The sequence below is a fragment of the Denticeps clupeoides genome, chromosome 19 (genome assembly GCF_900700375.1).
Source record: "Denticeps clupeoides chromosome 19, fDenClu1.1, whole genome shotgun sequence".
Lineage (NCBI taxonomy): Eukaryota > Metazoa > Chordata > Actinopteri > Clupeiformes > Denticipitidae > Denticeps > Denticeps clupeoides.
Window position 1 is genome coordinate 585613 of NC_041725.1, and position 12168 is coordinate 597780.

Genomic DNA, 12168 nt, shown 5'->3' on the forward strand with positions numbered 1-12168 from the left:
ATTGTTGAAACTTCCCCACTGAACCAGGAGACAGAATTTGACAAAGACAAATCAAAAACATATAAATAATTTGTAAAAACAACTGACTGACAGACAGGCAGACTCATACCTGAGCCCTTGCATAACAATGAAGTTGCTCTTAGAGTGTATGTTTCTGCTTTATACTTCAAAACAAGTCAGTTACATTTGTATGAATTATGTGTAAGGTTTTCCTTATTATACTAAAATGCTCCTGCTGATCAATGGTTCGAGTCAGTTCTCCTCAGCAGCAGTCCCATCAGGTTTCAAGGTTCCATTCTGGTTCCAAACATTCTGGGCCACTCTTAATTTTTTGTCATATATTGTTATATATTGATTAGTGGTGGGCCGTTATCGGCGTTAACATGAGACTCTTATCGGGCGATAAAAAAAATATCGTCGTTAATCTATTCACAAAGTTGGGTTGGGAGCTGGGTCTATACTACGCAAGCTATTGTGCCAGAGTTAAATGGTTACACTAGATTTATAAGTATATTTCTTCTTTCTTGTGTCTTTAATTTTCTTATTATTTTGTTTTTGAGACCCGGTTTAGTTCTCTTTGACACATGGTGTGAGTTGCGAGAGGTGCGTGGGGTTATTTCTTTAAAAAGTTATTTCTTTCATTTTAATTTATGTACATATTAGGAATATTTTGCATGTGTGTTATTTTGTGAATATTTTTTTTTATGTTCTTTTAATACTGAGAGGTGCAGAAAGACGCGATGTGTGACGCGATGTTCTGACGCGATGTTCTGACGCGACCTTGCTTTTTGTACAGAATACACTTTGCACAGAAAATACATACAGCTCATCATTTGTGGTTCAAGAAACGAAATCAAAAAGTTCCACAACACAGAAGAAGAACCGCTACACTATGATGACTTTCACCCTGATATTTTAGCGTGGATGTATACCGAATTGCACTGTAGGGGGCGAGAACGAGTGTTTGAACTGTGAAATTACCACATCAAACGTGACGCGGTAACATGGATGCAGCTATTTAACTGAATAAACAGTCGGTAAACTGTACATCTTATTGAACATAATTTATTTTCATCACCAATTATCATAGTAGAACAGCTTTCTCAAGCAGTTTGTGATGCATTTTGGAAACAGGAGATGAGCCCCTGGTCTAATGCGCCACCTGGCTTGAGAAACCCGTTCTCAAAGACTTACTTTTAGTCATTATTTGGGTAGCACACATATTCTGAATGCCTTCGGCAGAATTCAAATGAGCCATTTTAATGTAGATTAATGTAGATTACTCTAGATTATTCTAGATTAATTCCAAGATAGCGGTGAGATTAATATAGATTAAGAAAATTAATCTATGCCCACCTCTAATATTGATATATTGTTATCTGTGTACAACCCCAATTCTGTGATAAAGGTACACTTCAAAAGTTGAGAAATTGTACTATTTCACAAAAAATATTTTCATATTCTAATTCTGAATATTACTGCAGCAACTAGGACCTGGAGTTGAAATGAGAAAACTAACATTGAATTGGGAAGGAAGTTGGAGAAGTTACATTGAACGATCCAAATTGAAATTGTGTAATTCAGATTCAGAAACACGCTATTCAAATTCATGTCAGCCCATACAGTATATGCAAATTGTTAAAACTGTTGTCTGTTAGCACAGTTCACTGTGCAAATCCACAAATGCAGGTTATCATGCAAGGAAAATGCCATTTACAATGGACTGAAGCATTGCAGTCAAGACAAATTTAGAATTTTAGAAAACATGAACAAGTCACCCTCTAAACTAATTTGGAGGACATTTTGTTGTCAGTGTTCAAAAATGTAGTGCTTACAACATGTACTCCCATCGATAAATGTTTTAATGTCTTTAATGTTCTTTTATGAATAAAAATTGTGTTCATGAAAATTGTAAATGACTTTAATTGACATTGTACACAGTGCCTCAACATACAACTGGAGTTATATTTTTCACTTTAATGTTGATGTCACTGTTAAAAATCAAGAAAGAAATGTTGGGTTGCTGAACAGGGAGCAACCACACACAAAACACACTGGCGTTATTACGGTTTATGGAAGCAAGCTCAAATGCCTCAGTAATATTTGGCCCTTCACTACTTCTCAGTTTTGCATGAAGCATCTCATTTTGATCTGACTGTGTGCCTCATGTTCTCTTGATCCCCCAACTGGCCTGTAGTGTATGGCCCTTTATTTTGAGGCTGAATACTTGAGGAGATAAAAAGTGATGACTGGGGTGGAAAAGGGTAAAGTAGCAATTTAGGTCTTGTCTTAAATCCAAGTGACATGGTGGAGTAGGTGTTCCATGTTTCCCCATCTTTTCTGAAGATCCACAGTGATGTGCATGATCCCACATACTTCAAATTGATGCAGAGCTTTGAGATGGTTTGTGTAATAAATGCTGAGCTATAGAATACAAACATCATACTACGAAAATTCCCTAAGGCCATTTCAAGGCACTTTGGGAGATATAAGCAGGGAGGGGACTTGGAGTGCCCTGCATGATTCCAGTAAAGTTAGCACTTTGGTGCACAATTCGGTGTTACAATTCATAATGCACAGCCTAATGCAGATTGTGTAGGTACATAAATCAGCCATTAATCATGGGGCCACCATTTCACTATTCCAGAACACTGTACCCACCCAGAGGTGGGCCACCATGCTCAATGAGTTAGAATAATCAATGAAAACATGACAGCACACAAATCAGGGCAAAATAAGCATACATTGCATTTACATAAGACACATCAAGATTTTGATCGGCCAGTGTTGTGTTAAATGCAGTACTACCTAAGAAAAGCCAACATTGATAATGATGGAATGAAGGAATACTGAAGAAGACCAAATTTGAAAGTGAAATTGAAGTGATTGTCATTGTGAAACACTGGAGAACAGCACACAATGAAATGTGTCCTCTGCTTTTAACCCATCACCCTTGGTGAGCAGTGGGCAGCCATGACAGGCGCTAGGGGAGCAGTCTGTGGGGACGGTGCTTTGCTCAGTGGCACCTCAGTGGCACCTTGGGATTCGGACCAGCAACCTTCTGATTACGGGGCCACTAGTCCACTGGCCAATTTGTTGTTCTTTCTGGCAGTATAATGCTTTCAAAAATACAAGACAACGAATTAGTTATGTTCAGCTCATCTCTTTTCCCCCAACACGGATTTAGCAGACATTTTTCCTGCAAACAAACCCTTCCTCCATATTAAACTGGACCTTTACTCTTTAGACCCATTAATCCCATAGACCCATTATCAAATTGGTATCTCTGTTGACAATGAAATTACTTAACCGACTCCAAAGCATTATCTGCCTGCCACACTGTTTTATGAACAAACGGCTACTGCCAGCCAGAAGTGGACAGAAAACACACTCTAAAATCCTAGAACGTACCGTCTACACCTTTCTCCCTTACCCAGAAAAACCATTGGGACCCAAATCAGTCCACAGAGACTGCTCTTCTGGCTGTTACAGGAAAACTACATGTTACTAGATCTTTCTGGAGATTTGACATTTGACTGTCAACCAGATGTAAGATCATCCTCTGAAATTCAACCCCAGCAAAACTGAACAGCTATTCATTCTTCATTGCTCTCCACAACAGGATCTTAAAATATGTCTGGACCATTCTCCAATCTCTCCTTCTGTCACTGTGTGCAGCCTTGGGGTAATTGTGGACAATTCCCTCTCCTACATTTTCAATCTCTCTTGCTTGTGTCGATTCCTTCTCTACAACATTAGAAGGATTCGTCAATTTTTGTCAAAACAGGCTACTCAGTTATTAAGCTAGTGGTATCTTAAAGCATGTACAATGGGCATAAATTATTCAGACACCCATAACATTTTTCACTCTTTGGTATAATGCAGCCATTTGCTAAAATCATTTTAAGTTCTTTTTCCCCTCATTAATGTACACACAGCACCCCATATTGACAAAAAAATACAGCATTGGTTTGCAGATTTGTTAGCAAAGAAAAACTAAAATATCACATAGTCCTAAGTATTCAGACCCTTTGCTCATTATTTAGTAGAAGCACCCTTTTGATCTTTTTTGGGAAAGATGCATTAACTTTTTCACACCTGGATTTGGGGATCCTCTGCCGTTCCTCTTTGCAGATCACTCCAATTCTGGCAGGTTGGATGGTAAACATCGGTGGATGGACATTTTAGGTCTCTCCAGAAATGCTCAATTGGGTTTAAGTCAGGGCTCTGGCTGGGCCTTTCAAGAACATTTACAGCATTTATCAGACGCCCTTATCCAGAGCGACTTACAATCAGTAGTTACAGGGGACAGTCCCCCTGGAGCAACTTAGGGTTAAGTGTCTTGCTCAGGGACACAATGGTAGTAAGTGGGATTTGAACCTGGGTCTTCTAGTTCATAGGCGAGTGTGTTACCCACTAGGCTACTACCACCCAAGAACAGTCACAGAATTGTTGTGAAGCCAATCTTTCATTAGTTTAGCTGTGTGCTTAGGTCTGCTGTGTGTCATTGTCTGAGTTCCTGAGCACTCTGGAGAAGGTTTATCACTGTATATCCCTGTATTTGGCCACATTCATCTTTCCCATGATTGCAACCAGTCATCCTGTCCCTGCATCTTCAAACACCCCCACAGCATGATACTTCCACCACCATGCTTCACTGTTGGGACTGTATTGGACAGGTGATGACAGGTGCCTGGTTTTCTCTACACATACCGCTTTCAATTAAGGCCAAAAAGTTCTAGTTTAGTCTCATCAGACCAAAGAATCTGCTTTATTATATCTTTGAGTTCTTCTGTTTTTTTTTTTTTGTAGCAAACTCCATGCTGGATTTCATGTGTATTGCACTCTGCCATAAAGCCCTGACTGGGAGAGGGCTGCAATGATTGCTGACTTTCTACAACTTTCTCCCATTTCCCAACTACATCTCTGGAGCTCAGCCACAGTGATATTTGGGTTCTTCTTTACCTCTCTCTCCAAGGCTCTTCTTCCCCTGATAGCTCAATTTGGTCACACAGTCAGCTCTAGGAATGCATTCCACTTAAGTATTATGGAGGTCACTGTGCTCTTAGGAACATTAAGTGCAGCAGAATTGTTTTTGTAACCATGGCCAGATTTGTGCCTTGCCACAATTCTGTCTCTGAACTCTACAGGCAGCTCCTTTGACCTCATGATGTGGCTTTCCTAATCAAGTCCAATCAGTATAATCAAACACAGCTGGATTTAAATGAATGTGTAGAACCATATCAAGGTTGATCAGAAGAAATAGACAGCACCTGAGTGTCACAGCAAAGGGTCTGAATACGTAGGACCATGTGATACTTCAGAATTTCTTTGTTAATAAATCTGCAAAAATTCTGTGTTTTTCTGTCAATATGGGGGTGCAGTGTGTGCATTAATGAAAAAAAACATAAATAATTTTAGCAAATGGCAAACATAACAGAGTGACAAATTTATGTGGGTCTGAATATTTTCCATACACACATGTAAGTTACTCTGGATAAGAGTTTCTGCCAAATTCTGTAAATTTGTAGTCATCTGGCTCATAGGAGAGTGTGTTACGCACTAAGCTACTGCTACTACACTACCACCCTGTACAAATTTAAAGCTTTAGGATTTTATGTAGAAGCTATAAGGTTTCAGATGTGGTGAAAAGCACACCAGCTATGCACTAGACAGATTTTCATTGCACTACAGAGGTCTGTGTATATTGGATGTTTTCCCATATCTTAATTGTGTATCAATTAAATGTGTACGTGTGTGTTTTAAGATATGATGTGTGTGTGAACACACGCAAGTGAAATCAGGTACCTTCTGAAGAGCAGTTCCTGCCACATGAAGGCTGAAGAACACAGAAGACCTCACGTAAAGGCAGAGGACCTTCAAACAGGAGGTAAAGAGGGGGAAGAAAGAAGAACAAAGAAGCAGATGAAGACAGAAACCAAGGTGAGAAAAGTAATAGAAACAAAGGCATGAAGGAAGAATAGGAGAGCACCGATTGCAATGAAAAGAGAAGGCAAGCAGCAAGACTAAGCTAACAGCATGAACAATGCATTCAGGGAAACAAGTGTAAATTGTGACCTTGGCTTTACAGCAACTTAAAAAAAAGGAGTATTTCTGAACCACATTGGAGACAATTCCCCTGAAGCCATGTGTGCTCATACACCATTATTATTTATAATTTGTATATCGGGTGAGTAGAGATAGGTATCATTAAGGATTTAAATTGTATTACTACTTCTATTGATACCACTTCTATTGGTACCATTCGGTATTTTAACGGTACTCTTATCAGTACTTTTTGTTGTGTTTTTGAAATAAAAAAAAAATAAAGAAATTGAGAACATAAATTAATTATTTAAATGTAAAAAAATTATCAATAGCTTAGCCAACACCAATTTTTGAGCAAATATCAAACAAAAAAATATAAAAACAAAACCAAATGTAATACAAATAAATAAACACAATTTTCTTGCAAATTAATTTACAATGTTTTAACCATTCTTCTTGAGCAAAATCAACATATTGGCCTTTTCTGGCAGAAACTGGGACCGATGACACGGTGTAACCATAGTTTGGCTCATTTGGCTCTCTCCGCAATTATCACTCCATAAGTGTGAGCTCTCTTGTGCTGTGCGAGAGAGCTTTGTGTACTGCGGAACAGACAAAACTTCATGTGTGAGATTGCAAATAATGAGGCGAATAACGAATATTATCAGAAATTCTGAAAGACTGGTCTGGTAAAATAAGCGAAGTAATCTTTATATGACAATTTTTTTTATTTCTCCAGTACTGTCAGTAGAACCGTTAACATGTATTTAAGACAACTGTTTTTTTGTAGTATCCATCCGAATTTCAACCTCAACCCTATTTGTGATTAATTATTCAAATCCATTCTTCCTTCTTCTTTACTTTACTTTACTTTACTTTATTTAGCAGACGCTTTTCATCCAAAGCGACTTACAATAGGAAGACACCAACAATTCTCGTTCGATTTCTATAGAATATCGAGTTTACAAACTAAGAGCCCTGATAAGGCTTAGACTTGTCAGTGAAGAGCATGCTCGGAGATTGTTGGGTGCTAGACTAAGAAAAATGATAATGTATTTATACATTTTGAATTTGTTTGTGCAATGTGTACGCATGTGCGTGTGTAAGTGTTAGATTTGTCTGTAATATTTTTGGGATAAGAGGGTTTTCACCTTCTTCTTAAAAGTGGTGATAGTCTCGGCTAGTCGTGTGGAGGAGGGCAGGTTGTTCCACCAGCCAGGGACAACAACGGAGAACAGACATGATTGGAATCGGAGACCCCGTGAAGAAGGAATTTTTAGTCTCCTTTCGTTTGCTGATCTGAGAGAGCATGCAGGAGTGTAGCTAGGTATTAGTGTGTTGATGTAGGAGGGCGCAGTTCCATTTACAGCCCTGTAGGCAAGCATCAAGGATTTGAACTCAATGCGAGCAGCTACCGGGAGCCAGTGGAGGGAGGTAAGAAGAGGTGTAACATGGGTGTATTTTGGCTGATTGAAAATGAGACGGGCTGCCATATTTTGGATCATCTGGAGTGGTTTTATGGTGACTGCAGAGGCTCCAGCCAGGAGAGAGTTACAGTAGTCGAGTTTGGAGATGACCATTGCCTGGACGAGGAGCTGCGTAGCCTGTTGTGAGAGAAAAGGCCGAATCTTGCGAATGTTGTAGAGAGTGAACCTGCAGGATCTGGAGATCGCAGCAACATGATGGTTCAAACTCAGTTTGTTATCTATCCAAACTCCAAGGCTTTTTGCAGATGCCGTGGGTGTTAACAATAGCGATCCAATTTGAATTGAAAGGTTTTGCTGAGGAGAATTGTTGCCCGGAAAGATGTCGCTCAGACATCCATGCCGATATGTCTGAGAGGCAGGCCAAAATTTTTGTTGCTATAGTAGCATCTTCTGGTGGGAATGACAGATAGAGCTGGGTGTCATCAGCATAAGAGTGATAGGAGAAGCCATGTGATTGGATGATGTGACCAAGTGAGCGAGTGTATATTGAGAATAGAAGGGGGCCAAGGACAGAGCCTTGTGGAACCCCTGTGGTTACCCTAGAGAGGACAGATGTCTCACCTCCCCATGATACCTTGAAGGACCTGTCGTAAAGATAAGAGGTGAACCAATCTAGTACGGTTCCTGTGACTCCTAAATCAGAGAGTGTGGTGAGAAGAATTTCGTGGTTAACTGTATCGAAGGCAGCAGATAGATCAAGTAGGACAAGGACAGATGATCTGCGGGCAGCTCTTGCAGCACAAAGGTCGTCCATCATTGCCAGGAGGGAGGTTTCAGTAGAATGCCCTTTCCTGAAACCAGACTGAAAAGGGTCGAGAAGATCATGCTTGTGGAGAAATGAGGAAAGTTGAGCCAGGACTGCTCTTTCAAGAATTTTTGAAAGAAAAGGAAGGTTGGAGACTGGGCGGTAGCTATCCAGTAGAGATGGGTTTAATGTGGGTTTTTTGAGCAGGGGAGCAATGACAGCCTGTTTGAAAGCAGTGGGGAATGTTCCTGTTGTGAGTGAGGAGTTCTAATGAAATATTCCCTGTGCTCGCAGCACAAGCCCAAATCATGACTGATCCATCCACATGCTTAATAAACAGGGAGATTTGGCAGCATTTTTTCTCTAGACATCTTTGAACAATGCATATATTGTATTTAGAATTAATCAGTCCACACAGGACTTGTGGCCATACATTTATGGCATTTAGCAAATGCAGTTGTCCAAAGTGCTTTGTTGTCATATCAGACCTACATACCTGTACAGCAGTTAAATCAACAACTGCTGTTCAACAGAAGTGCTGATGGTTGTTGATAGTAGCTTAGTGGGTAACACACTCTCTTATGAACCAGAAGACCACAGAGTCACAGGTTCAAACCCCACTTACTAACATTGTGTCCCTGAGCAAGGCACTTAACCCTGAGTGTCTCCAGGGGGACTGTTCCAGTAACTACTGATTTCTTCTGAAAAATGCTGTAAAAGTATATGTAGAATGTAGATGAGCAAGATGAGGAGCAAGGACTGAAAAGAGTCTTGATGTAGGACTTTCTCGAATCCTGGTCCGCCAAAGTGCCACTGAGCAAAGCATCGTCCCCACACACTGCTCCCCAGGCACCTTTCATGGCTGCCCACTGCTCACCATGGGTTAAAGGCAGAGGACACGTTTCGTTGAGGCTCAAGACAAAAAATGCTTGATGTTTTGAGAGGACGAGAAGTGAAGCTATTGCATAGTCTGGCAGTGAGGGCCTGAATGCTTTGGTACCTTTTTCTGGATAGTAGGAGGGTGAAGAGTGCATGTGAGGGGTGTGTAGGTGGCTTTCCTCATATAACGTGTTTGGTAAATATCCGTTATGGAGGGAAGAGAGACTGATAATCTTCTAAGCTGTCCTCGCTATCTACTGTAGGGTCTTGCGGTCCGAAGCGGTGCAGTTCACCAAACCAGACAGAGAGGCAGCTGGTCAGAATGCTCAGCCTGCACTGGAAGTAGAGACATGCTGGGCTTTCTTTGCTGTTGAGCTGGTGTTGATAGTCCAGGAGAGGTTCCCCTGTAGTTGAACACTGAGTAAACTTTGTGTTCTTGTCAATCTCCACACAAGATCAGTCAATCTTCAGTGGAGAGTGGTCCCTCTGTTCTCTGAATTCAACAATCATCTCTTTCCTTTATTTCAAGTTCAGAAACAGTCGTTGCACCTCCTGTCTGTAGGCTGATTCATCGTTGTTGCTGATAAGACCCACCACTGCTGTCTCACTTGATGATGTAGTTAGAGCTGTGCATAACTGCACAGTTATGGGTGAGCTGGGTAAACAGCACTGGACTGAGCACACAGCCCTGAGTAGCTCCAGTGCTCAGTGTGGTGGTGCTGTTCCCGATCCGGACAGACAGAGGTCTTTCAGTCAGGAAGTCCAAGATCCAGATCCTGAGGAATGATTGTGTTGAATGCTGAACTGAAGTCTATGAACAGCATTTGTGTGTGTGTCCTTATTGTCCAGATGCAGATTAGACGATAGTCAAATTGCAGTGGGTCCGGGTTGGAGGGCAGCAGGGTCTTAATTTGTTTCTTGTCAAGCCTCTCAAAGCACTTTATCATGATGGGTGTAAGTGCAATGAGACTGTAGTCATTAAGACATGACACTGAAGATTTTTTCAGGTGTCCTTGAGACATGTTGGAATGAATGCCAGTTGGTCTGTACATTCTCTGAGCATCTTCCAGGAATGTTGTCTGGTCCAGCAGCCTTTTGTGAGTTAACTCTGCAACTCTTTCCTCGTGTCCACCATGGTTAGACAGAGCACCTGATCACTGGAAGGAGGGTTGGATTTCCTCACAGTCATAATGTTCTGTGTCAAATTGTGCGTAGAAGTCAGTCAGCACATCAGGTAGGGAGGGGTCACTGTCACAGACAGAGGTTTTAGTTCTGCTACATGTGTGACCACTGTTCTGGAAGTGGCTGTAGATTTTCTGTCTGTGTGCATGCTTTGCTGCTCTAATGGCTCAAGACAGTTAAGACAGTTAAGACAGTCTTCTTATAGCCACCATGTAAGCCTTTCTGAACACGCAGTCTCCAGCTATGAGCAGTTCCTGTACTTGTGATGGACTGTAGCGTTGTCAGTGCATTTCACAACACAGTTATGTGATCTGATTGGGTGAGATAGGGGTGGGGCTCCACCCAATATGCACCAGCGATGTTTTTTCCTCTCATTGCAAAAGTCCACATGTTGATGGAATTTAGGGAGTTGTCTATTACCATTCTCACAATCCTTGCATATGGTGCTCCAATATAATTCTTGGCCTGCTAGACCTTATTAAGCAATATCCTTTAGAAAGTGAAGTGATTGTTATTGTAATACACAGCACACAACGAAATGTGTCCTCTGCTATCTAACCCACTAGGCTACTACTAGCCTTCACTCTACAATCCTCCATTCTCATCCTAAACACAGGAACACCATAGGGGTGCATCCGCCATTCACTTTTCACACATGACTCCTCCCAAATTCACACCAGAAACAGCATTGTTGAATTTGCTGACAACACTAACATTGTAGGTCTGATAATGAATAAGAATGAATCAGCATACAGAGAGGAGGTCTGGCACTTGAAACAATTGTTTTTACAGCAATAACCTGGATCGTAACATTATATTAACCAAAGAAATGATCATGGACTTCAGAAGGTCGAAGTGACCTGAGCTCTTCACACTCTTTATTGAGGAAAAGGAAGTAGAGAGGGAGGAGAGCTTCAAGTTCTTTGCAGTCCACCTGGTCTACAAACATATCACACCAGATGGGGAAGACACAACAAAGATGACACTTTCTCAGGAAATTACGGCAGGTCTACCTCTCCTGACTAACTATGCAATTAAATTTGATTTAATTGCATACCACTGTTATCTCTTTTAGTTAAAGCAGACTAAATTACACTGGCAGAGAGGGGTTCCCAAGCTTTTTTACTAGACTTTATTCCATCTGATTTAATTGGATGTAATCTGCAACTCACACATTTTAGGAACTTCGGGAACGTCACACTCTCTCCTGTATTCAGACTTACCAGTGATGTCAAACCAAAGATGGGTTGAGCCCTTTGGTATGGACACCACACCAACAATGTCTGCCACACGATCTGTCTCCATAACAGTGAAGTTGAATAGAGGCTCATCAAACAGTAGAGGTTTTGAGTTTGGCTGTGGACGTGGCACCCATTCAATATGTAAACGAGCTGTTGTCCACCGTTGTGGACGTCCCCCATCCACAGCCTTTATCTGCAGAAAAATTACAAAACAGAAATAACAGAAGACTTTACCTCCACACATTTATCTTTGTGAGGACATTAGTTATAAATATAAACATTTGCATTATAAATGCACTGTATGTCAAAATACATTTGTGCTTAGTTTTCTCGACTGCTTGACATACAATAACCTTATTTTGTATTTGTTAGCCAATTTCCCACTACCACTGTATCTCTTTTTCAGCTCAATTCTTTCACCTGCCCAACATCTGTGTTAACTCGTTTCCAATAGAAATTCATTTAATCATTTTTAATACTCTGTCATTCTGGCTCAACTCCATGCTCAGCCATCTGAAAATGTAACCTTATTGTAGCATTTGTTTCCCCCTGAATCAAGAATTTATCTTGCCCATATTTTTAGTTT

The 12168-nt window shown here is 40.8% G+C and overlaps 1 protein-coding gene across 4 annotated transcripts in view; it reads right to left on the reverse strand.

Moving 5' to 3' along the window:
- fat3a (FAT atypical cadherin 3a) overlaps positions 1-12168 on the reverse strand; it is a 99774-nt gene that overhangs the window by 44675 nt on the left and 42931 nt on the right. For 3 of the 4 annotated variants that reach the window (XR_003743231.1, XM_028962664.1, XM_028962662.1), the window contains 2 exons: positions 11565-11775; positions 5809-5877 (listed from right to left, as the gene is read on the reverse strand). Coding sequence is in view for 3 of the 4 variants with exons in the window: in XM_028962664.1 (XP_028818497.1) it covers positions 5809-5877; positions 11565-11775 (280 nt within the window). In the remaining variant the exon portion in view is untranslated. The remainder of the gene's footprint in view (positions 1-5808; positions 5878-11564; positions 11776-12168) is intronic. The other variant, XM_028962663.1, reaches the window with a different exon arrangement.